Source organism: Grampus griseus (genome assembly GCF_964374135.1).
Source record: "Grampus griseus genome assembly, chromosome: 2".
Taxonomy (NCBI): domain Eukaryota; kingdom Metazoa; phylum Chordata; class Mammalia; order Artiodactyla; family Delphinidae; genus Grampus; species Grampus griseus.
This window is the reverse complement of record NC_139018.1, coordinates 119412071-119439342: the sequence shown is the minus strand read 5'-3', so window position 1 is coordinate 119439342 and position 27272 is coordinate 119412071. Positions and strand designations below refer to the sequence as shown.

Here is a 27272-nt window from a genome sequence, read left to right as displayed (position 1 = left end):
ATTATTTTTATTTAGCTTTAAAAGTTTATATATTGCAAAGGCTGTTAAAGCCAGGCAGACATAGGTGTGAACCCAGCTTTGGCACATACTAGCTGTGTGACTTTGAAAATGTTACCTAAACCCTCTGAGCCTGTAAAATGAAAAGAAAATAATGCCGTTTACACTCTTACAGAGTTGTAAGGATTAAATAATGAAAAGTTAACCCATGTAACATTACCTACAGTGCCAGGAATATAATGTTTTCAATAATTGAAAGTATTATTCTCTATTAATATCATTACTAAAATTCATATACTAATACCCTTAAAGAAATTTATACATTGTAGAAAACTCTAGTGTGGAGACAAAAACATGAAAACCTTGTCCAAATCATTCATGCTCTTTTTCTTTGTGTTTGCCAAATTATCTAGTAGACATGATACTTTATAGCCATAAAGAAAGTTGATTTAGCATTTTTACTAGAAATATTTTAAAATCCACTGAAAATTTTATAAGACATCTTGTCATTTGGAACTTCTTTAAATGAGGTTCTAGTTGTCTTCTATTTTGCTTTGAGAACATTTCATGTTGATGATTGCCACTGTCACTTCTAGTGAGACTTGGGAAGGAAAATTCAGCAGTTGCTTCTCAATACGTACCAGAAAAGAGAATCATAAAACCTCAGAGTTAGACTTCCAAACTTTAAGAATAGGAAACCCAGGGCCTAAGCACTTCCAGGAGTTATTCTGCTGGTTTATGGCAGAGTCAGCACTAACACCTAAATCTCTTAAATTCTCTCTCCTTTACTCACTATACCCAGCATCACAAACTCAAATGACTCCAGAGTTAGGTAACTCACAGTGGGTGGATGACTCAGTGTGCCATCATAAAAAGTGATAGGGCTATGGCAGACCAGATAGTGCTTACTTCTCCTTGGCCCCAGTCAAAGGGGAATGCAGTCTAATAAGTGTTGCCAGAATGTCTACTTTTTCAAAATAAATCCACATTTTATATAAATATTTTGTGGGAATTTTAAATGTTGGCAACCGAAATACGTGTGTGTGTCTGTCTGCTTTGTTTTCTTCGGGAAAATTAATTATTTTACAATTTAAGTATACTTAACTTACATCACTAAGTTAGTTCCAGATGCACAATATAGTGATTTAATATTTCTATACATTACAGAATGATCGCCATAAGTCTAGTTCTCCTCTGTCACCGTACAGAGTTATTATAATATTGATTATATTCCCCATGCTGTGCATTTCATCCCTGGGACTCATTTATTCTGTAACAGGGAGGTTGTACCTCTTAATCTCCCTTACCTGTTTTACTCATCCCCCAACTTCCCTCCCCAATGACAACCACCTGTTTATTCTCTATCTATGATTGTTTCTGACTTGTTACATTTGTTCATTTGTTTTGTTTTTTAGATTCCACATATAAGTTAAATCATATGATATTTGCCTTTCTCTGACTTATTTTACTTAGCCTAATACCCTCTAGGTCCATCTGTATTGTCACAAATGGCAAGATTTCATTCTTTTTTTATGGCTGAGTAATATCACATTGTAGGTATACCACATCTTTATCCGTTCATCTATTTGTGGGCACTTAGGTTGCTTCTGTATCTTGGCTATTGTAAATAATGCTGCAGTGCATATATCTATTCAAATTAGTGTTTTTGTTTGTTTTTTTTTTCCTCCCAGAAAAATACCCAGAGGTGGTATTGCTGGTCATATGGTAGTTCTGTTTTTAATTTTTTGAGGAACTTTCATACTGTTTTCTACAGTGGCTGTATCATTTTACATTCCCATCAACGATGCATGAAGTTACCTTTTCTCTGCATCCTTGCCAACACTTATTGTTTCTTCTCTTTGATAGTACCTATTCTGACTAGTATGAGGTGGTATCTTGTTATGGTTTTGATTTGCACTTCTCTGATGATTAGTGATGTTGAACATCTTTTCATGTGTCTGTTGCTTGTCTGTAAGTCTTCTTTGGAGTCTATGCAGGTTCTCTGCCTTTTTTTATATATAAATAATTTTTATTGAAGTATGGTTGCTTTACTCTCCCTATTTATTAATTGTGTTGTTTGTTTTTTTGGATAAGTTATATGAGTTCTTTGTAGATTTTGGATATTAACCCCCATAAGAGATACATATTGTTTGCAAATATCTTCTCCCATTCAGTAGGCTGCCTTTTGATTTTGTTGATAGTTTCTTTCACTGTGCAAAAGCTTTTTAGTTTGATGTAGTCCCATTTGTTTATTTTTGCTTTTGTTTCCCTTGCCTGAGAACACATATCCAAAAAATATTGTGAAGACTCATGTCAAAGAGTGTACTGCCTATGTTTTCTTCTAGTAATTTTATGGTTTTAGGTATCACATTTAAGTCTTTAATGCCTTTTGAGTTTATTTTTGTGTACAGTGTGAGAAAGTAGTCTAGTTTGATTCTTCTGCATGTAGCTCTTCAGTTTTCCCAACACCATTTATTGAAGAGGCTGTCTTTTCCCCATTGTATATTCTTGCCTCCTTCATCATAGGTGAATTGACTATGTAAGTGTGGGTTTATTTCTGGACTCTATTCTGTTACATTGATCTATGTGTCTGTTTTTGTGCCAGTACCACAGTGTTTTGATTACTGTAGTATAGTTTGAAATCATGGAACATGATACCTCCAGCCTTGTTCTTTTTTCTCAAGGTGGTTTTGGCTATTCCGGGTCCTTTGTATTTCCATACAAATTTTAGAATTATTTGTTGTAGTTTTATGAAAATGCCTTTTGGTATTTTCATAGGGATTGCATTGAACCTATAGTACGTTGGGGCGTATGGTCATTTTCACAATATTAATTCTTCAGTTGATGACCAGAGCATATCTTTCCATTTGTGTCATCCTCCGTTTCTTTTATCAGTGTCTTATGATTTTCTGAGTACAGACCTTTTACCTCCTTGGTTATTTTATTCCTAGGGTTTTTTTATTTAAATTATTTTCTTTATTTTTTTGGCTGCATTGGGTCTTAGTTGAGGCACATGGGATCTTCGTTGAGGCATGGAGGATCTTTCATTGTGGCACACGGTCTCTTCATTACAGCGCTTGGGCTTCTCTCTAGTTGTGGTGGGTGGGCTCTGTAGTTTGCGGCATGTGGGCTCACTCATTGAGGTGTGTGAGTGCAATAGTTGTGGTGTGCGGGCTTAGTTGCCCTGCGGCATGTGGGATCTTAATTCCCCAAACAGGGATCGAACCCACGTTCCCTGTGTTGGAAGGCAGATTCTTTACCACTGGACCACCAGGGAAGTCCCTTTTATTATTTTTTTAATATCTATTATTTAGGCTGCGGCATGTGGGATCTTTGTTGCTGTGTGTGGGATCATTTTAACTGCAGCATGTGGGATCTTTAGTTGCAGCATGCAGGATCTTTAGTTGCAGCATCCTGGCTCTTTTAGTTTGGGCATGCGGGATCTAGCTCCCTGACCAGGGATTGAACCCAGGCCCCCTGCATTGGGAGCATGGAGTCTTAACTGGACCACCAAGGAAGTCCCAGTTCTTTTTGATATAAATGATGTTTTCTTAATTTCTCTTTCTGATAGTTCTTTGTTAGTGTATAGAAACACAACAGATTTCTGTATATTGATTTTGTATCCTGAAACTACTGAATTCAGTTAATAGCTCTAATATGTTTTTGGTAGTTTCTTTAGGGTATTCTATATATAGTATTATGTTATCTGCAAACAGTGAGAGCTTTACTTCTTCCTTTCCAATTTGGATTCCATTTATTTCTTTTTCTTGTCTGATTGCCATGGCTAGAACTTGCAATACTATGTTGAATGAAAGTGGCGAGAGTGGGCATCCTTGTCTTGTTCCTAATCTTAGAGGAAATGTTTTCTTTCAGCTTCTGTCTATTTAGTATGGTGTCTATTTAGTATGATGTTAGCTGTGAGTTTGTCATATATGGCCTTTATTATGTAGAGGTATGTTTCCTCTATATCCACTTTCTGGAGTTATTATCATAAATGGATATTGAATTTTGTCAAAAACTTTTTCTGCATTTATTGAGATGATCATATTTTTATTCTTAAGTTTGTTCATGTGGTGTATTACATGGATTGACTTGCAGATATTGAACCATCCTTGCATCCCTGGGTTAAATTCCACTTGATCATGGTGTATAATTCTTTTAATGTATTTGGTGTGCTTATACTTTGTTGAGGAGTTTTGCATCTATGTTCATCAGGGGTATTGGCTTGTAATTTTCCTTTTTTGTGGTGTCTTTATCTGGTTTTGGTACAGGGTGATGCCTCATAAGAATGAGTTTGGAAGCATTTCTTCCTCTTCTTTTTTTTGGAATAATTTGAGAAGGATAGGTGTTAACTCTAAATGTTCAGTAGAATTCACCCGTGAAGCTCCATGGTCCTGAACTTTTGTTTGGGAGTTTTTAAACTACTGATTCAGTTTCAGTGTTGCTAGTTGGTCTGTTCATATTTTCTGTTTCTTTCTGATTCAGTCTTAGGATATTATATGTTGCTAGAAATTTATCCCTTTCTTCTAGGTTGTCCATTTTATTGGCATGTAATTGGTTTTTGTTTTTTTTTTTTTGCGGTATGCGGGCCTCTCACTGTTGTGGCCTCTCCCGTTGCGGAGCACAGGCTCCAGATGCGCAGGCTCAGCGGCCATGGCTCACGGGCCCAGCTGCTCCGCGGCATGTGGGATCTTCCCTGACTGGGGCACGAAACCGTGTCCCCTGCATCGGCAGGCAGACTCTCAACCACTGTGCCACCAGGGAAGCCCATGGCATGTAATTGTTGATAGTAATCTCTTCAGATCTTTTGTATTTTTGTGATGTCAGTTGTAACATCTCCTTGATCATTTTATTTTACTGATTTCAGCTCTCTTTTTCTTGATGAGTCTGGCTAAAGGTTTATCTAAATTTTGTTTATCTTTTCACAGAACCAGCTCTTAGTTTCTTTGCTCTTTCCTGTTGTTTTACTGTCTCTATTTCATTTATTTCTGCTCTGAGCTTTATGATTTCTTCTAACTGGGTTTGTGTGTTCTTCTTTTTCTAGTTCCTTTAGGTATAAGGTTAGGTTTTGTACTGAGATTTTTCTTGTATTCTGAGGTAGGCTTGCATTGCTATAAACTTACCTCTTAGAACTGCTTTTGCTGCATCCCACAGATTTTGGATCGTGTTTCCATATTCATTTGTCACCAGGTATATTTTTCTTGTTACCAGGTATTTGATTTCTTCAGTTACCCTTTGGTTACTTAGTCACATATTGTTTGGCCCACCAGTGTTTTTTTGCCATTTTTTTTTCTTGTGGTTAATTTCTAGTCTCATAGTGTCGTGGTCAGAAAAGATGCTGGATGTGATTTCAGTCTTCTTAAATTTATCGAGACTTGTTCTGTGGCCTAGAATGTTATCTACCCTAGAGAGTGTTTGATGTGCACTTGAAAATAATGTGTATTCTGCTGCTTTTGGATGGAATGTTCTATATGTTATAGCTATTAAGTCTGTCTATCGTAATGTATTGTTTAAGGCCAGTGTTTCCTTGTTGATCTTCTCTCTGAATGATCTGTCCATTGATGTAAGTGGGGTGTTAAAGTCCCCTACTATTATTTTGTTACTGGGACTTTCTCCCTTTGTTTCTATTTGGTTTATGTATTTAGGTGCTCCCTTTTTGGGTGCATATATATTTACAATTGTTATATCTTGGTGGATCAATCCATTTATCAAAGTAATGCTACCCAGCTTGCTTTTCACTTCCATTTCCATGGAATACCTTTTTCCATCCCCTTACTTTCAGTGTGTGTGTCTTTAGATCTGAAGTGAGTTTCTTCTAGGCACTATGTATAAGGATCTTATTTTTTCACCCATTCAGCCAGTCTGTGTCTTTTGATTGGAGCATTTAGTCCGTTTACATTTAAATTAATAATTGATAAGTATGTACTTATTGCTGTTTTGTTCATTGTTTCCAGGTTGCTTTTGTAGTTCTTTTTTGCTTCTTTTGCTTGCCTCCCTTGTGATTTGATGACTATCCTTAGTGTTAGGTTTGGATTCCTTTATCGTGTGTGTGTGTGTGTGTGTGTGTGTGTGTGTGTGTGTGTGTCTTTTTTTTTTAAATTTGTTTTATTTTATTTTATTGGCTGCGTTTTGGTCTTCTTTGCTGTGTGCAGGCTTTCTCTAGTTGTGGCGAGTGGGGGCTACTCTTTGTTGAGATGCGTGGGCTTCTCATCATGGTGGCTTCTCTTGTTGCGGAGCATGGGCTCTAGGCGTGAGGGCTTCAGTAGTTGTGGCTCACGGACTCTAGAGTGCAGGCTCAGTAGTTGTGGCTCGCGGGCTTAGTTGCTCTGCGGCATGTGGGATCTTCCCAGACCAGAGCTTGAACCCGTGTCCCCTGCATTGGCAGGCGGATTCTTAATCTCTGCGCCACCAGGGAAGCCCTGTGTGTGTATCTATTATAGATTTTTGGTTTGTAATTACCTTGAGGTTCATATATAACAGCCCATGTATATATTTGTGATTATTTTAAGTTGATGATTCTTAAGTTCAAACACATTCTAACAAACCTGAATCCACCCCCACCTTTTATTGTTTTTTTTACATTATATTTTCCTTTTTTGTTTGTTTGTTTGTGTTCCTTAACTACTTTTTGTGGATATAGATGATTTTATTACTTTTGTCTTTTAACCTTCCTACTAGATTTTTATATTGCCTAGTGTGGTGTTTTTCTTTTCTGTTTAGAGAAGTCCCTTAAACATTTCTTATAAAGGCTGTTTACAGGTGCTGAACTCTTAGGATTTGCTTGTCTGTAAAACTCTATATCGCTCCTTCAAATCTGAATAATAGCCTTGCCAGATAGACTGTTCTTGGTTGTGTATTTTTTCCTTTCATCACATTGAATATATCATGCCGTTCCCTTCTGGCCTGCAAAGTGTCTACTGAAAAATTTGCTGACAGTGTTATTGGAATTCCCTTGTACCTAACTAGTTGCTTTTCCCTTGCTCCTTTTAAGATTCTCTCTTAATCTTTAATTTTTGCCCTTTTAATATCAGTGTGTCTTGGTGTGGACCTCTGAGTTCATCTTGTTTGGGACTGTGCTTCCTGGACCTGGATGTCTGTTTCCTTTCCCAGATTAGGGAAGTTTTTAGCTACTGTTCTTCAAATAAGTTCTCTGCCTCTTTCTCTCTCCTCGACTTCTGGGACCCGTATATTGTAAATGTTAGTACTCTTGATGTTGTCCCAGAGGTTTCTTAAACTATTGTCATTAAAACAATTTTTTTTGTTCTGTTCAGCTTGAGTAGTTTGTACTATATGTTTTAGTACACTCATCCATTCCTCTGTATCATCTAAGCTACTGTTGATTCTTTCTAGTGTGTTTTTTACTTCAGCTATTGTGTTTTTCAGATCTGTTTGATTCTTCTTTATCACTTACTGTTAAACTTCTCACTGTGTCCATTCTTTTCCTGATTTCATTGAGCATCTTTGTAATCGTCATCTTGCACTCTTTATCAGGTAGATTGCTTATCTCTCTTCACTTACTTTTTCCTCTGGGATTTTGTCTTTTTCCTTTGTTTGGGACATATTCCTCTGTCACTTCATTTTGCCTGATTTTTCTGTTTTTATTTCTTTGTATTAGGCAGGTCATTTATGCTTCCTGATCTTGGAGAAGTAGGAGATGTCCTGTGGGGCCCAGGAGCTCTGGTCACCAGAGCTATATCCTCTAGGGATGCCCCTTATGTGGGCTGCAAGGGCCCTTCTGCTGTGGCAGGGCTGATTACTGTGGGTGTGCTGGTAGGCAAGGCTGGCCCCCCAGCCTTATTGGCTGCCAGGTGCTCCTCATGTGGAGGCTGCCAGCTGCTGGTGGGTGGGGCTGGGTCCTGGTGAAGTTGGCTGTGTGGCCTGGAGAAGGGGCTGGAGCTGGTGGGTAGGTAAGCCCTCGGCACTAGTAGACTAGAGGGAGGACTCCAAAATGGTGCTAGCCAGCATCAGTGTTTTCCTGCTAGAACAAGTTCCTGTAAATGGCTGCTGCTAGTGTCTCTGTCCCTAGGGAGAGTCCCAGTTGCCTCCTGCCTCTCCAGGAGGCTCTCCAAGATCAGGAAGTATGTCTGACCCAGGCTCCTTTCAAATTACTGCCTCTTAGCTGGGACTCAGGGCATACGAGATTTTGCATGCACCCTCTATGAATAGAGTCTCTGTTTCCTCCAGCCCTCCGGCTCTTCTGTACACAAGCCCCGCTGGCCTTCATAGCCAGATGTTCTGGGTCCTCATCTTCGTGGTACAGGACCCCTGGGCTGGAGAGTCCAATGTGGGGCTCGGATCCCTCACTCCTTGTGGAGAACCTCTGCAATTGTGATTATCCTCCCATTTGTAGGTCACCTATTCAGGGTGTGGGTCTTGACTATACTGTATCTCCAGTTTCCCCCTTCTGCCCTTCTCATGGTGGTTCCTTCTTTATGTCTTTAGTTGTGGAAAATTTTTTCTGCTAGTCTTGAAGTTGTTCTCATCAATAGTTCCTCTATAAATAGTTGTAATTTTAGAGTGCCTGTGGTAGGATGTGAGTCAAGGTCTTATCACTCTGTTATCTTAGCCACTCCTCCCCAAATTATATTCTTTGAAAATGCCTTGTGGACCAAGGAAACTATATCCATAGGTCTTATCCAGCCCGTAAGCGACCTCAGGGTCATCATTCTATCTCAGTATGTTTTATGAGTTTGTCTATATGGAATCTATTCTGAAACATCTTAACTTTCCAAAATCAACATTTCTTTTTCATTTAGTCAGTGTTGAGGCTTTGCTATATGCTCACTTCTTCATTCCATTTTGATAGTAAAAATCTTTGAAAATAACCAACTTAGGAGGAAAAATATGTTCACCTTTTCATTTAGTTGAGCCACTTTGCCACTTGTCTGTTACGAATTTTGGTAGAAAACAAATAAGCCCAAGTTGTAAGGGCTTACAGCCCTCCCTTGTAAGTGGAGATAAGACACAAACAAGAATGACTGGGATGTCAGGGATGTCGCATGTGAGGTCAGAGGTCCTAAGGAAGTCTAGGAAAAGGTTTTATAGAGGGTCTGGCACTTAACGCTGTTTCTTAAGGGAAACAATCTTAAGTACAAAAGGAAGAGAGCTGCAGAAGAATATATACAGAAGCGGGCTTGTCTGGATAGTAGTGAGCAATAGATTCCTGTAGGAAACTAGTTGGCAAGCTGGAAGTGAAGACCTGGATTATTTAATTCGGTAGGCAATGAAAAGAGGAATGATACGGTCTGTATACCTTCCCTCTGTTGCTGAGATGTTTCTGTTGCTGTGGTACCTGTTCACATAAAGCAAGTGGAATCTTTTGCTGGTACTTAATGTTTTTGTTGAAGAGCTTAAATTATTGTGAAAATGAACTTCTTGAGTCAAGCTGGAATGAGTTTGACTTGAAGAAATAATAGATGCTCAACAAATGAATGAACTGAAAATGAAAGCTCATGAGTGAAAAATGAGTGAGAAATGGATCGACTCAGAATGCCAATACTGACCTGAAGGGAGGGTAGGGCAACAGTAGTTTGGACCAGGGCAGAACTTTAAGGGACCACAAAAGCATTCATAGATTTGTGTGATCAGGTTCTGATTTTTTTTTTTTTTCCTTTGCAGAATGTCCATATCTTACCACAGACAGTTCTTTACATGGCTGATTCAGAAACTTTCATTAGTCTGGAGGAGTGTCGTGGCCATAAGAGAGGTGAATATCAAAGGAAAAAGTTTTGGATTTTTTTTTTCGTTCCCTGTGTACATCTTTTTGGAGATAAATACTATTCTCATTCTGAGAGTTACTGACTTTCTGAGGCTATGGGCCTACTCCCTGGAGAATGCATGAATATGCTGTCTTTGAACTTTGAGAAGCCCTTTTGCTTTGAAGATTGATTTCTAAACCTTGTGGTACAATTGAAACAAATTCTTTACTTTAGTAAGGTGTTTTTCTCTTTTTGAAATACTTGAATCCTCCAGGCACTTCTTTTTACTATTAAAACAGGATGTCTTTGGGTATTCAAGCCTTTTATTGTATTGGATGACCATTTACCAAGGTTATCTGTAGATACTGTGCATTCTTGGCTTGCTAAACGAAGAAGCAGACTATATCCCATGTTGGGCACACTGAGGCCCAGAGTTAGACTTGGATAGTGGATTATCATTGTCTGATTTGAATCCAGGTGACAGTGTGGTAGAAAAGTCATTATGCTTTAATATCAGCTGAACAGAAAGGTATAATAGTAAATCTGAAAATCAGCTGCTGCTGCTGCTGTCATTGAGGCAGAAGCAGTATGTGAACAAGTAAAAGAAGGCAAACTGGCAATGTTTAAGGTCAGATTTAGAATTTAACGTATAAAACAAGGGCTCAAAACAGAAAAACTTTTTTGTTTTTAATCAAAGTTTTTAGACTTCCTTGTAAAGTATTCTCGTGTAAAATAATTTAATATTTGCTTTTTTTCCCCCTTCCTCATCAAATTTGACCTTAAATGGATGACATTGAATAATTTTCCTGTGTTATTACAGCCAGGAAAAGAACTTCTATGGAAGCAGCATTTGCCCTTGAGAAGCTGTTCCCAAAACAATGCCAAGTCCTTGGGATTGTGACCCCAGGGATTGTAGGTGAGAGAATACCAACTTGATTTCCTTGCTTTGCATTAATGTGGGGTCCTATAGATTGGTGGGTTATTTGTAGCTTAACAGCATGTTTATATTTTTGGCCATCCAAAGTACAATAAAGTTGGTCATATATACCATCGTATTATATTTCACTTATATTAATTTTCCTTAGGTTATTGTGGTTAATATTTCAAATCTCAGGGCTGTCCATGTAAACCAAATCTAATTCATATCTTTCCAGGAGCCATTCATAAGAGGACAGAGATCTCATTCTTCCTTTCTACAAACTGGGAAGTATTAGCAAGCATTCTTTCTTTCGTCAGTTCAGCCAGAACTGTTTCTGGTGGATGGGGTGAGGTAGGGCTGGGATCAGGAACTGCAGTAGGCCTTACTAGGAAACTTCTCTTTCTCTGCTTGGCTGCCACTGTTTGAAGTTTATAGCAGGAACTTTCCAAGTTTGCTACTGGTGAATTTTTGCTGGTTTTAATTATTTTGACTTCTGTATCTAATGGGGGGAGCGGGATCCTGTTAAAGCTGTCATGGTGCAGTGGTTTGCATCCCTAGATTGGGATCCCAGCTGTACCACTTTAGTATCGGTATGACTTTGGGCGAGTTAGCTGACCTCATGGGGCTTCAGTTTCCCCATCTATTACATGGGGGTGATTGACCGTACCTTCTTCAGAGGGTTTGAGGATTAAATGAGTTAGCATATGTACAGCATTTAGAATAAAGATATGCAATAAGCGGTAACTAAGTGTTAGCTATTATTATTTCTTGTTGCACTCCGTAAATGTCATTTTTAATCTTCACTGAGAGACTTTTGATTGGAATTTAGGAGTCTTGTACAATGAACTACAAAGGATTTCAAGTGTTTACAGATGAATAAGGGTAAATGTATGGTTGATGGGGGACTGTTTCATCCCTCCTGCTATCAGCTCCCACCCCTATACTATTATATCAGCCCCATCACCACAAATTTTGTTTCTCATTGGATTAAAAAAAATGACGGCAGTGACTGATTTTCTTTTAACTTTCAAATTTTCCTTAAATGAGTGATCTAGTTTTTACCATTATTAGTTATTAACAAATGCTTCTATAGAAACATAGCTTTCATTTCTTACATCATTTGGTTAGACCTCCCCACCATACACTCTGTGGCGTCCTCAAAGCATGACTAAGGTTCTCCTCTTTAAAATTTCAGCTGGGGGTTAGGGACAGGAGAGGGCGGGCCAACCTGGGCAACACTCTTGCCTCCATGACCCCATAGTGAGGGGTGAGCAGTCTACCTGAAGCCTTCCTCTCATGTTTGCCATGTTTCAGAGCAGTTGGTCATCTTTCTAAGTTCTCTTAACGATCTTCATGTCGGGAGTGAGTATCATTCCAACTCCCTTTAGTCGGGACCTGTCCTCTTGTGTTTTCTTGGACCTACTCCTTACCCTTCTTATTGATTCTTGTTCCCACAGCTGAGCACTTTCTTTGTTCCACATATGTCACAGAAAAACTTCCACCAAGACAGTTGATTGGATTCCTTTTTCTTAGGCCACAGTTAGTGATTATTTCTAAAATAGCCATTGGCTACTAACCCATCTTCGTTCTTTAGGTTGGAAAAATTTCAAGTTTGAGAATTTGTTCATTTTTATATATACAGAGATCATTTTCTTTCTTAATTGAGGTAAACTTTACTTACAGTGAAATGCACAATCCTGAGTGTACAGTTTAACGAGTTTTTTTTTTGTTTTGCGGTATGCGGGCCTCTCACTGCTGTGGCCTGTCCCGTTGTGGAGCACAGGCTCTGGACGCGCAGGCTCAGCGGCCATGGCTCACGGGCCCAGCCACTCCGCAGCATGTGGGATCTTCCCGGACCGGGGCACGAACCCGCATCCCCTGCGTCGGCAGGCTGACTCTCAACCACTGCGCCACCAGGGAAGCCCCAGTTTAATGAGTTTTGACAAATTCATATCCTGGTGAAACTGACATGCTAGTCAATATTTAGTATGTTTCCATCACCCCAGGAAGTTCCCTCATGCCCTCTTCCTGCCATTCCCTACTTCCGTAGGAAACCCCAGTTCCAGTTTCAGTGACCATAGGTTAGTTTGGCCTGTTGGTGAATGTAATATAAATGGAATCATGTTATATACTCTCTTTATCTTGGCTCTTTCACTCAACATAAATATTTTTAACAACATAATATTTTTGAGACTCATGTTATTTTGCATATGAGTAATTCATTAAAATTCTAGAGTAGTATTCTGTGACTTAACTTGAATTAATTTTTGTGTATGGTATAAGGTAGGTTCAGGGTTAATTTTTTTTCATATGTTTATCTAGGTATTCCAGTGCCATTTGTTGAAGACTTCTCTTCCTCATTAAATTGTCTCAGCACCTTTGTCAAAAATAATTGGCTGTATGTTTGTGGGTCTGTTTCTGGATTTGATTCTGTTCCATTGATTTATTTGTGTATCCTTAAGCCAGAGTCATATTACTGTAGGTCTTGATGTTCTTTTTAAAGATTGATTTCCATAGATCTTGATGTCCTTCTTTTAAAAAATTGCTCTGGCTATCTAGGTCCTTTGCATTTCCACATATATTTTAGAAGCATCCTGTCAATTTCTATAACAAAGCCTATTGGCTTTTAATTCGGATTGTCTTGAGGCCTGCTACGGACAAAAAAAATTGCTTTTATGTTTTGATATTTTTTTGTAGAAGAGGGCCTGATAATAAACTCTGAAATTTTATTTTCATGTTTTTAAATTCAGAATATGTTATGTGGGGTTTGATTAGATTCTGAAATTTTCTCTTTGAAAATTTTTTTTTCCATTTTGTTCTATCTTTGGTTTCTAAAAGGCTTATTAACACTTTTTTTAAGAGTTTCTTTTTTATACTAGTAAGAGCCATTTACTGTTTTTAAAAAAAAGTAAAGGAAAATTAGAAAAGCAAAAAAGAAAAAAGTTAAGCTACTTTAAGCTTTAAGTAGAGTTAACCACTCTGTTAATTTTATGATGCATAACCTTCCAGACTTTTGGTATGTAGTACAGAGTATAGATACAGATAGGTGTGTAGTATAGATATATGTATATATGTGTGTATATGTATGTGCGTGCATAAAATATGTATTTATATATTTATATAAAATACAGTTTTCAGTGAACTTGTAATCTGCAGTATTTGTATCGGTCTGCCAGGGCAGCCATAACAAAATACTATAGACTGGATGGCTTAAACAACAGAAATTTATTTTCTCACATTTCTGGAGTCTGGAAGTCCAAGGTGTTGGCATTTTTCCTTTCTTCTGAGGCTTCATTCTTTGGCTTACATACAGCCACGTGCCTTCTCACTGGGTCCTCACATAGCTTTTTCTCTTTTCTCTGTATGCCTTCATCTCTGATGTTTCTTCCTCTTCTTGAAAGGACACCAATCTTACTGGATTAGGGCCTGACCCTTGTGACCTCATTTAACCTTAATTGCCTCTTTATTTAAAGGCCTTATCTCCAAATACAGTTATATATATATGTGTGTGTGTATTTCAATTCTACATACACACAATATATATAGTGTATATAATTGTCAAATATTCTATGATAAATTTTACAAGTAGAATTGCTGTGAAGATGTAGTTACTACCCTCCCCCAACTTTTTATTTAGAAAAGCTTCAAACCTATAGAAAAGGGAAAAGAATAATAGAATAGTACAATAAACACCCATATATCCTTCATCTAGATTCACTGTTGTAAAAAATTTTGCAACATTTGCTTTTTCTGTCTTTGTTTATGAAAACATTTCTTTCTGAACAATTTGAAAGTAAATTTTAGGCATCATGACCTTATACCTCTAAAAATTTCAAAGCTGAGAAACTCTTATTCAGATAGTGGCCTGTTACCTTATTGATTATGTTAGTGACCTAAACTGAAGTTACCTAGGTGTGGCTGGGTAATTTACACCAGATGAAACTTCTGTTTTTATTGAATCTGTTCACAAAACTGTTTAACTTTTTTCCTAGTGACGCCAATGGGATCAAGTAGCAATCCACCTCAGGAAATAGAAATTGGAGAATCTGGTTTTGCTCTGTTATTTCCTCAAATTGAAGGAATAAAAATAAAACCCTTTCATTTTATTATGGATCCAAAGAAATTAACACTAGAAAGGCATCAACTCACTGAAGTAGGTAAGTTGTTATTATTTACCATTAATTGCCCGTATTGTTGATTGATTTTGTTACTTTGAGAGAGTCTGAATTAAGTACACGTTACTGCAGATGTGGTTAATTCAAATTAGTGATTAACAGAGGCTAGTGCAATATTGTTTTTGGTAGAATGGATTTACTTTTTAAATTATTTTACTTACATTAAAGCCTGAGAGAATCAGAGATGAATTTTCCATAAATACTCTGTTGATAATAAACTTACTTGTATTTAATTCTGAATTTTGAAGGATTTCTTCCTCTTTGAACATTTTCTATTTTTTTTAAAATTATTTGGCCGTGTTGGGTCTTCGTTGCTGCGCGTGGGCTTTCTCTAGTTGCGGCGAGCAGGGCCTACACTTCATTGCGGTGCGCAGGCTTCTCATTGCGGTGGCCTCTCTCATTGTGGAGCACCGGCTCCAGGCGCGCGGGTTTCAGTAGTTGTGGCTCGCAGACTCCAGAGCGCAGGCTTAGCAGTTGTGGCTCACGGGCCTAGTTGCTCCGCAGCATGTGGGATCTTCCCGGACCAGGGCTCGAACCCGTGTCCCCTGAATTGGCAGGCGGATTCCCAACCACCGCACCACCAGGGAAGCCCTTGAACATTTTCTTATCATTTTGCCCTATTTTGTTTTTTGAAGCTGAAAAGTTTCTATTTTGTTTTTTGAAGCTGAAAAGTTTAAGGTTTTATTTCTCTTTTATGCTAGTAATAAGCATTTGTTTTTTCAAAAATTAAAAGATACAGGTTAGTTCAATATTGACTAATTAGAAAGACGGGAATAAGTGTAACGAACTTGGTAAGTTTTAGAAATAGTGTAAGTTAAGGCAGAGTATATCAAACAACGGTTTAGTAGGATATATCAGGCAGGAAGCTTGGCTGGAGTAGACAGGTCATGCATGAGGTGATTTTTTTTCTTTTTTGCGGTACGCGGGCCTCTCACTGTTGTGGCCTCTCCCGTTGCGGAGCACAGGCTCCGGATGCGCAGGCTCAGCAGCCACGGCTCACGGGCCCAGCCGCTCCGCGGCATGTGGGATCTTCCCGGACCAGGGCACGAACCTGTGTCCCCTGCATCAGCAGGCGGACTCTCAACCACTGCGCCACCAGGGAAGCCCTATGAGGTGATTTTGAAGAGGTAAAGGGTTAGCTCAGTTTCTAAGCTCTGATAAGAAAGCTTAATTTAATATAGTAAGCAACAAACTAATTATTCAAGCAAAGCAGTGTTAAGGCCTTGCATCTACCTCTGCAGATGAACTGATTGGGGTTAACTTGTTAGAGAAGCTTGTTTGGCCTTTGACTCAGTGCTTTTGCTGAAGGTCATATTGCCCAGCCTCCTCTGTACTGTCTTTTGGGGTCCAGAAGTAAGTGTGGTGCCTCCTGGGCTCCCCTCTGCCCTATAGCAACCTGGGGGATCCATGATTGAGGTCCTCATGGTATGCTTGAAGCTAGAAGCCTAGTTTTGTCCATTTACAAGAAAGACCCAAAATCTTGAGTGGAAGGAACCATCTATTTTATGATAAAATAGTTATTAGATTTGTTTTAGACCTTGTTTGCATTATAGTGCTAAATAAGTACAGGAATCAGAAAACTGAAATGAAAAAGAGCCCCACGTTTTTCTGCTGTGTGAAGCGTTTTTATTGGTGTCCTTTCCCTAAGCTGTTTGCTGTCAACAAGTCTGGCTTATTCCAAGGCATCATTTTTATCCTGTTCGTGGCCTTCTGGAAATTGAGGTTTTGCCTAGATTGAGATGATAATCTCTATTCTTTCCATACTATTTTCTTCACTTCTAAAATTGGACCATTGTCTTTTATGTGGACGAGAAGATGGAGGCCTCTGAGGTGGGCAAGGAGTGAGTGGTTGGAGCCTGTGGGACGTGCCTTCTCCACAGAGTCCCAGCCTGCACTCCTGAACCAGACACCCGGAGCAACTCTTACCTATGTTCCATGACAGTGGAAGGCACCCCGTTCCTGGTAGTGTCCCTCAGGCTCGGCACACTTTTTCTGTAAAGGCCAGATAGTGAATATTACAGGTTTTGCCAGTGATACAGCCTCAGTTGCATCTATTCAACTCTGCCGTTGGGAGTGCAGAAGCAGCTATAGACAGTACATAAAAAATCAGCTTTGTTCCAATAAAACTTTATACAAAAGCAGGGATGCCGGATTTGGCCCCTGGGCTGTGGTCTGTCTTCCCCTGCGTTGTAGACTTGGCCACTCTGACTAGAAGGTGGTGTGTGAGCAAACAAAGCAGCTCGGCCTCCTGTGAAATAGGCAGTGCCTCTGTGTGCAGGGACCTCGTGTGTGATATTATAGTTTTTCCAGACCCTATGTATAGGGAGTGTCGTAATCGGACCCACTGTCACGGTACGTATAAATTTATATATATACATACACACGCACTTTCTTTTATATTCTTTTTGAAGAACTTACCAAACTGGTGCATTTCTTAAACAAGGCATAGGTTGTTTTAAAGTCTGAATGGTATCCTGTGTTAAAAATAGTCTCTGGAATGAAAATATATATATATATATATATATATGTGTGTGTGTGTATGTGTATGTGGGCTAGCACTTAATTCTTAAGGAGTAAAGGCAAAAATACCTCTGTTCCCTAAGTGCCATAAAAGCCAATGTCCATTCATTCAAAAATTGTTCACGTGCATGTCATATGCCAGTCCCTGTATGTGTGGGGCTCTGGAGATGCTTGTTGGAGACACACTGTCCTGCCTCTTGGAGCTTCCAGTCTAGCAGGCCAGGCCGACTTTGAATACAGTACCACAGATGTGTAAGTGTTACCAAGTAGAAGAGGTGCTAGGAAGCGTAATCATGGACTTAATCCACTCTGGGGTGTTGGGAAAGTGACATTTGGGCAGAGCGCTGGGTAGAAGTGAACTAGAGTGGGGAGAGGTCCCTCAGATGTGGAGTCAGGAAGAGTATCGTAGGAGTACTGTACCTTCTTTCCAGCTTACTGACAAAAATAGATGAAAGGACAGGACATAGAAAGGGCCTGGCAAGTCACCTTCAGGATTTAGGTGCTGTGGATTCACCGGCTCATAGGAAATGTAAGGAGTTCCAGCGTATCTGGAGAGTGGTGGGTGTGAGGAGGGGTGTGGTGTGAGGTGGAGCTGGGATGCAGGGTGGGGCCGCTCAGCACCGAGGATCTTGACGTGCCCAAGGGCAGCGGAAGCCGAAGCCGGAATTCTAAACTAAGGAGTGGCACAACTGATGGGTGTTTGGAAAATGCCCCTCTGGCTGTGGTGTGATGGCTTTGGAGGAACACAAGAGGGGAGGCAGGGAGAACGGGGGCTGTTGTGGCTATTGCAGTGGTGTTGTAGAGACATGGGCGGATTCAAGATGAAGTTCCCACGTGAGTCTACAGGGTGAGGTGATGAGTTAAAACGTTGTGGGGTGAGAATGAGGACCATGGCAGTGTTGTCACCGAGGTTTCTGCCAGGGCAGGTGCGCAGTACCTTCTCCTTGAGGTAAGGAATAGACGGGGGCGCAGGTTGGAGGAGTCAGATGATCAGTTCTGGGTTGGACACATTGAATTTGAGATGGGGACATTGATTAGACAGTTGAATATGTGGGTCTGGAGCTCAGGAGAATGGTCTCGACCACAGATACAAATTTAGGAATATCAGGTAATTAATGGTTGTTGTTTGGGTCCTTCCTGCTTACTTCATTTTGGTCTTCTGATGACTACTCTGCCAGCAACTGAGAGGTGTAAAAACTAAATTTTAATTATTTGTTAAGTCAGAGTCCAAAAAAAATTTGAGGGATTAGGTTTTTAAATTATCTGGAGATTTCATAGAGAATCTTGAGGGGGCCACAGTCAGTGATCAGGTGCAAAGCAGAGAAAAATGGTGCTAAAAGTTAAGTGACGGAACTTGTCCTGCTTTAGAAGCTGCCTAGCCCTTGAAAAAGCTGGGCAGCTTCTAAAGCAGGAAGGTGACTTAGAAGGAGGGTGGTGCCAGTGTTTTGTTAGGCTTTCCTGCCCTTTGTGGTGGATTTCACTCAGCTCCAGGAGCAAAGAGCTAGGAGAGAGCAGAGAACTAGCAGAGAGCTGTAAGGGGCCTGGTGGGGGCCAGCTCCCAGGTTATGGTGCTGGCAGGATACAGCCCCTGAGCCCCCGGGCCGTAGGCTCATGTTCATGGAGCTGACTGGTGTGGTGCTTCTCTTTTTTTCAATCCCCTACCATGTACGTAAAGTGACACGGCTTCTCATTGAACGATATCAGAGAGATTTTTGAATAAGGTGCATCTCAAAAAAGCATGACAACTACGTGATAGCCAGAGCAGCACAGGTGACCCCTAGCTGGTTTGGAGGATAGGATGCATGGCTTCTTTATTTTCCCTCTAAATATGATGTTTACTTTAGATTCATTTGATTCAAGGGGAGATAGCATCTTGAGTGTCATTTCATTATTTGATAACTTGTGTAACTCGTGGTCGGGGCCCTCAGTTTAGCCAGAACATGTTTTGATAGCTCTCCTCTATTGAACCCTTACGGGGGCCAGGCACTGAGCAGGGTTGGATGCTTCTTTATGACATTATCGTATTTAATCATCACAACCTCTCTTGAGACTTGCTCCTGCCCCAGTTTTAGAGGAGGAAGCTGCACTTGGAGAAGTCTAGTAAATTGCTCAGTCAGATGGCTACAAGGGGTTGAGCCTGAGTTCTGATCCAGGTCTGACTCCAAAAGTCATGCCCTAGCATGCTGACTTCATATTTATACATGTTTAGTGTAAAAAAGATGGATATAAAGATACAGGGAAGGAAGTGATGCTAAAACTAAGGTTGTGAGGAAGAGAGAACACAGCTTCTATCTATGAATTGTTCATGAATTGTTCATGGTATTAGCCTCTCATTTCAAGTAGACATTATCTTTCACGTAGGTTTTCTACATGCATTTAGATTACATCACTTTCAAACAGGCCATAAAACAGCTGTCTTCAGAGAGGCTTCCCTAAAAAGAGTAGAAATCTGAACATGCAGACCTAAAGCCTTTTCAAGCAGTCCTAGCCAATCTTTGGAATAGTTCTTCATAGCTGGCTTTCCTGAATCTGATGCTGCACTGGGTGTCTAGATTTGATTTTTCTCCTTTTATTTAACCTTCCAGCTTGAGCATAGCTATAATGAATTTATATTCTGCCTTATTTGAAAATGAATTTAAGGCAGCATACAAAGATACATAGACTATCAGTGGAGGAATTCTGAGTTGAGGGACACGTGTAGGAGGAATATAGTGCAGCCAGGATGGAGGGTAGTACATGAGATACAGACCATCATCATTTGCTAGATGTGGGCCACAGGTTTGGCTGAGCTAGGGCAGAAGCAGCATTAACTCTTCCCAGTTTTCTGAGAACTGAGATAAATTCTAGTGGATCCATATGCCCTTATAATAAATAGCTTGTTTTTCAAGCTGTTTCTTACCCCATGTCACTCTATGAACACCAATGGCATCACCCCAACTATGTCTCCTTAAAATAAAAGCAGTTGTAGGATCCAAACCAATGAGGTCTGGTTACTGAGCTCTCTGCAAAATCTAAAAATGTTTAGAGCTGCCAAAGGAATGGATGGCCCATGTGCTCTTCAGCCACTCAGTCTGCTGTGACTTAGATTTCATGCTGGATTTCAGGGAACAGTGAACTGGAACTTGCACCTTTTATAGTTGGGCTGGTTGAGTACGTCATCTGCCCAACAAACATCGGAGCTGAGAATATGGCTAGCGTGCTTTCCTGAAGTTGAAAGTCCTCAGATGCTGGTAGTGAGCAGAGGGCCCTCCTGTTTCCCCACAGAGGCAGGACTGAAGGCAGTGCCAGGATTTCCCTCAGAATGAGCTGGGTAGTCGTCTTTTCAGGCTCGTGTATCTTAGGCCTCAATTTTTAGTGTCAGGGAGTTTGAATTGTACCTTCCTTCTGGTACATGATACAGACCTGTCTGCTCTGTCAGGCAGCCAGCCTGGGCTAAGGCAGATTCGTTCTCCAAGTTGGGTGCGGGGAAGTGAGTCTACTTTCTAGATTTGTGTGTGTGTGGTCCCGCTGTAGAACAAGACCACTGGAGGAGGATGTTGAAAGCACTCAGTGTGCGTTGGATGAATAAGGACGGTGCCTATAGAACATTCAGATGAAAATCTTAGTAGGCAATTGTAAAAGAGGGCCTAGAGCTTAGAAATCAGGAAAGGGAGAGACTTAGACGTTTTTAGGTTTCTAAAACTTAAAACTGAGAGTCAGGAGATGTGGGTCTAGAGGCTGCCAAGATGCCGTCCTGGGCCAGTCACTTTTCTAGGATTAGCAGCCCTTCTTTGTAAAACAATCGTAAACTGTTGATCCCACGGGCCTCTTTTGACTCTGAAAATTCATTCTAAAAAAAAAAAAAACATTCTCTGAAAATTTGCTGGGCTGGTCTGTGTGGAGAAAAAGACCTTTTAGTAATGGTTTGGGGTATGTGGTATCTTGAAAGTACTGGTTTGTACTAATATCCTTCTTACTCTCCAGATCAGTGATGTACTGTATAGAGAATTAGAAATGGACCAGAGGCAGTCTCCCTAGATAAATCATTATTTGGTGTTAGGAATTGGTCATTCACCTCTGCTCCACCCAGTTTCCTTATTAAGTGAGCCTTATTTCTGGCAACCTTTATTTACCCTTACGTCTGTGAAGATGGAAGTCATGTGGCTGAGTCAGTGGGAACTCAAATGTGAGTCAGGTGTTTGATTTTTTTTCTTTTTTTGTGTCCCAGAGCCACCTCTTTGGCAAATTTCAAGTTGATAATGTATAAACAAGGTGCAAGAGGCACATGTGAAAGCCTGGGAGCTTGTAGGGGAGAGCATGAGTACTGCCTGCCTCCTGATAGACTATGCTGCCCTCTAGTGGTAGCTGCTTTTCATCCATATGCTGCAGAATTGAATATTTCCCTGCTTTGGAATGAGTTTCCAATGGTTAAACCACCTTCACTCCCACTCCCTTTCTTGGAATATATGGATAAGGCCTGTATTTTAATGGTGTATTAGTTTCCCGAGGCTGCTGTAACAAATTAGCACAAACTTTAGTGGCTTAAAACATTTATTCTATCACAGTACAGAAGGCCAGAAGTTTGGAATCCGGGTGTTGATGCGGCTGCATTCCCTCTGGATGCTCTAGGGGTGAATCTCTTGTCTCTTCCACCTTCTGATGCCATCGACATTCCTTATGGCTGCATCATTCTAGTTTCTGCTTCTGTGATCACATTGCCTCTTCTGTCTGTCTCTATTTCTCTTATAAGGATACTTGTATAGTATTTAGGGCCTATGGATAATCCGGATGATCTCATCTCAAGATTTAATTACATCTGCAAAGACCCTTTTTCTTTTCCAAGTTAGGTCACATTCTTTTTTCCAGGGATTTGGTGTAGATATGTCTTTGGGAGACCACATTCAACCCACTACAGGTGGTTAGTGCTGTTTCTGTCCATTTTCTCTGGATGTTTAAATTCCCACTGCGTCTGACTCTGTGCTTCGTCAACCAGTGTTCCCTTCCATTCCAGGTGGTGGCTGTGTGGAATGGCACCAAGGCCCACCAAGGGTGCTGCTCAGTTACATAGTTGCTTCCTTATTTGTGTTGAGTGTTGATTGTATTATTTTCAAATAGCCATTTAGTATTCTTAATGATGAAAAATTAATTATAGCAAAGATTTTGAGTAATGTTAAAGTTTGCAAAAAAAAATGGACTTGACAGCTTAAACAGTAAATTGCACTTAACTAGGCTTACAGGACATTAGCAGTAACATTTCATTTTGCAAAATAATAAAATGAAGAATTCCTTTTTAAGGATTTCTTTTTAAGGCTATCTTTAATTGTTTCTTTTCATTTCTTTGCAGGTCTTTTAGATAACCCTGAGCTTCGTGTGGTCCTTGTATTTGGCTATAATTGCTGTAAAGTGGGAGCCAATAATTATCTGCAGCATGTCGTGAGCACTTTCAGTGATATGAATGTCATCTTGGCTGGAGGCCAGGTGGACAACCTGGCATCGCTGACCTCTGAAAAGTATGTCTGATGTGCTTCTGATTTCTTCTGCACATCGTGGGAAATGTTCTCATGGGAAGTGTTTGGGTTTTTAAAAAACATGCTTAAAGAATTGCTAATAATTAATTCCGTTTTGCAATAGACATAGGTTGAGGGGCTCACACTATGTAATTCTGCTTATCTTTGAAGAATGAAATTTATATATGTTATCCTTTAAGAACTTAGTTGGACTTATACTCTCCTCAAAATTGACTTTCAACATTGTCTACTGAGCTCCCTTGACAGCTCTGTACTCTGTAACTGCAATACAGTAAGTCCCCTACATAACGAACCTTCAGGTTGCAAAACTTTTGTGCGTTTGCATGTCCAATCATGTAAATTAGTTCACGTGGCTGGCATACATTGTCACATGCGTGCATCCTCTACAGGTGGTTATGCTTTTGTGTACTGTACAGTACTGTATAGAGTACAGTAGTACAGTATCTTTAATTAAAGCCCAGGATGTCCGGAAGCAAGCATAAAAGCAGCGGTGATGTAGCTGATAGTGCTAAGAAACGCCAAGCGAAAAGAACTGAGAGAGTGGAGCGAGGCAAAAAGATGGTAGACGTCGCTCATTATCATCACATGAATCGTTCAGCCATTGGCACGATTCTAAAGAACAAGGACAAGAACATGTGAAGTCTGCTGTGCGGTGATGTTGACAATATTATTGAAGAAGTGTGGAAAAGTGATGGAGGAGATGGAGAAGCATCTCAGTGTGTGGATGCAGGATCAGCCTCAGTGTCGAGTCCCGCTCAGCTTAATGCTGATTCAAGAGAGAGCTAAGAGCCTTTATGAAGACTTGAAGAAGAAACATGGCAAAGAATCAGAGGGCACATCTTTTAATGCCAGCCACGGCTGGCTTCATTGGTTCAAGACTAGAGTCAACCTTCATGATGTAAAAGTAAGTGGTGGGCTTCCCTGGTGGCGCAGTGGTTGGGATTCCGCCTGCCGACGCAGGGGACGCGGGTTCGTGCCCCGGTCTGGGAAGATCCCATATGCCGCAGAGCGGCTGGGCCCGTGAGCCATGGCCGCTGAGCCTGCGCGTCTGGATGACTGTGCTCTGCAACTGGAGAGGCCACAACAGTGAAAGGCCCGCATACCGCAAAAAAAAAAAAAAAAAAAAAGTAAGTGGTGAGGTAGTGAGTGCAGATATGGTAGCTGCCCGGGAATTTCCTGAAATGCTTCGAGAAATTACTGATGAAGGCACGTATTTACCTGAGCAGGTTTTTAATGTGGATGAGACTGTACTGTAAGAGGTTGCCAGACCGAAGTTACATCAGTAAGGAGGAAAATTTGATGCCAGGCTCTAAACAGCAAAGCATAGGCTAACTCTGTTGTTTGGTGGCAGTGTTTCCAGCGATATGAAGCTGAAGCCTCTCTTAGTTTATCATTCAGAGAACCCAAGAGCCCTTAAAAACATAGCCAGGGGCTCTCTTCCTGTTGTGTGGAAGAGTAACCCCAAAGCCTGGGTTACACAGGCCATTTTCCAGGACAGGTTTGTCCACCACTTTATCCTGAAGGTAGAGAAATACTGCTTGGAGAAGGACGTCCCGTTCAGCATTCCTTTGCTGCTTGACAGTGCTCTGGGTCACCCCCTCATTCACAGACAGCTTTCATCCCACGTCAGAGTAGTGCATCTGCCACTGAATACAATGTCTCTCATCCAACCTATGGACCAGGGAGTTATAATGACTTTCAAGAAATATTATTTATGTCACACTTTTCGTCAGGCAGTAAAGGCAAGTGACAAATCAGGAACAACCTTGTGACAGTTTTGGGAGGACTATAACATATACAAGGCCATGAGAAACATTGATTTTGCTTGGTGTGAGGTTACGGCCGTCACCATGAATGGGGTTTGGAAGAACCTTTGTTCATGACTTTTGTGGATTTGAGAAGGTGGATGAGGAATCCAAAGAGGTCTTCAGCAACTTAGTGACCCTCAGCGAGAAGCTGGAGCTAGGTCTGCAAGAGGACGACTTCATTGAACTCCTTGCTGTGCAACATGAGGAGCTTACTAATGAAGACCTGATGGAATTGGGGGCCCAGAGAAAGGGCCCAGAGAAACAAGAGGAGGAAGTAACTGAAGAACCGAAGAGATTCACGACACAGGAAATGGCGAGGGGATTTTCTTTATTTGAGGAGGCACTGTTAACTTTTTGAGGCATAGGACCCGGACGTAAAATGGTACACAAAGGTTGTAGCAGCTGTTCAGAATGCCATCCAGTGCTACCGTGTCATCTGTGACGAGAAAAAAAGAGCTACTACCGAGACATCACTTTTTCAAGACGGTAGATAGAACTGAATCCAGCAAGGAACCAGAACCTGTGCCATCAGCGTCAGGCGTGAGTGAAATTGCAGCTTCCCTCCATCTCCTAGAGCGATCCGATCCTTCAGCTCTACCATCTCCCACCTTCTCTTCCTCCTCCAGTCAGTATCTCTTCTTGCCTGTTCACTGGATGCTAGCCCCAGTATGCCAGCTGTTGTACTGTACTACTGTACTTTTCAAGGTACTGTACTGTAAGATTAGAAATGTTTTATTTTTTGTTTGTTTTTTATGTATTATTTGTGTGAAAAGTATTATAAACCTATTACAGTACAGTACTATATAGCCGATTGTGTTAGGTGGGTACCTCGGCTAACTTTGTTGGACTTAACTAACAAATTGGACTTAAGAACATGCTCTCGGAACGGAACTTGTTCGTATGTAGGGGACTTGTTCGTACGCAGGGGACTTCGTATGGTTCACATGTATGTCACTTCCTCTCTGGCTCTGTTTTCCTCCTCTAAAGGAAATGTGTGGTTCAACAGTACATCTTTATGGTAAAACTTCTCAGAGCCTCTAATACTGTGCTCAGTACTTTGGATCTTTTAGAGGGAGGGGGAATATTATTACCTGTGGCCCTTCTTAAATCTGTTTGGCCACAAAACCTTTTGTCCATGGAGCATCTTGCAGGCTGACTGGTATTACTTGGCATACATTTTTGGGAATACTGTACTAGATCTTTTTTTTTTTAACATCTTTATTAGAGTATAATTGATTTAGAATGTTGTGTTAGTTTCTGCTGTAGAGCAAAGTGAATCAATTATACATATACATATATCTACTCTTTTTTAGATTCTTTTCCCATATAGGTCATTACAGAGTATTGAGTAGAGTTCCCTGTGCTATACAGTAGGTCCTTATTATCTATATTGTATATAGTAGCGTGTATATGCCAGTTCCAATCTCCCAATTTATTCCCCCCGCCACCGCTTCCCCCTTGGTAACAGTAAGTTTGTTTTCTACATCTGTGGCTCTATTTCTGTTTTGTACATAAGTTCATTTGTACCATTTTTTTAGATTCCACATATAGCAATATTACTTGGCACACGTTATTGGAAATACTGTACTAGATCTTTTGAAAGGCTTTTTCAAGCTCAAAAATGATGCATCTTTCATTTTATTATTAGGGCTTTTGTTTTCAAAGATAAAAAATATTTGCTCTTCTATCTTGAACCATTACTACTTTTCCATTTCCAATGAAAGTATGTAGTATTTTGAGTTTGAGCTAATTAAGTGGACATAAATATCAGCTGTTTCCAAAAGCAAGAAAATGAGACACACACACCCCCGCCCCCATCCTCCAGATGTTTCCTGCAAGCACTATTATTTGTTTCTCTCTATATTTGTGTTTAGTATTTGGATCCTAGAGTGGTGACATGGAGACACACTGTTAGAGATCAGTATCATTAAGAGCAGCTTAAATCGTCCCAGTCATCATCTCCCTCCTGGTAGTCAGCACTGATGGATCAGGGAAAGCAGGTAGCTAAGTTGAGTTCCCTGGAACCTGAGGAAGAAGGGAGGAAAGCCAACTGCACTGAACTCTAAGCACTGGATTTCATGCATAAGTATACCTGATTCTTGTTAGCTATCTGTGGGTTATTTCTCCTTTTGCCTAATTTTCCTTATTGTCTTTGCTTTTACTTTGAAATTATATACAGATAGGGCAATGGCAATTTAACATACAGTTGATTTTTGAAATGCAGCTCACTCAGACATATAACTGAGGTGCTAGCCTGTTAGCATGGCTGTCTGTATATAATCTACTCTTTATACCTAATATGGGAAATATGCCCTCAACAATCATTACCTCTTACATGACACATTAATTTTAACGTGGTCTTTACACTGTGTCATGGAGTAAGGGAAGCCATTGAGTAAATCAGTGCTCCATGTTAATGGTGTCCAGATAGGAGCCCCGCTCCCTCCAAAAAAAGGTGAATAATTCTTTTTAGGCAGGAGACTCGTGTTGCAGTTGTATACCAAAGAGGAAATGTAATAAGGTTAAAGGAACAGCAGCAGACTTCAGAAGATGGATTCTGCCCCTCAGAAACTGGTTTTGCCACTAGTTAGCCTTAAGTTGCTCAGTGCTTAAGCTTTTTAAGTCTTAGTTTCTTTTTAACCCAGTGA

General features: G+C 40.4%; 1 protein-coding gene across 1 annotated transcript in view; it reads left to right on the top strand.

The window, feature by feature from the left end:
* The window catches only part of FBXO22 (F-box protein 22), a 30479-nt gene that overhangs the window by 1293 nt on the left and 1914 nt on the right, over nucleotides 1-27272 (top strand). Inside the window, exons 3-6 of the mRNA XM_082647798.1 lie at nucleotides 9616-9703; nucleotides 10516-10611; nucleotides 14607-14771; nucleotides 22633-22798. Coding sequence (XP_082503924.1) covers nucleotides 9616-9703; nucleotides 10516-10611; nucleotides 14607-14771; nucleotides 22633-22798 — 515 coding nt within the window. The remainder of the gene's footprint in view (nucleotides 1-9615; nucleotides 9704-10515; nucleotides 10612-14606; nucleotides 14772-22632; nucleotides 22799-27272) is intronic.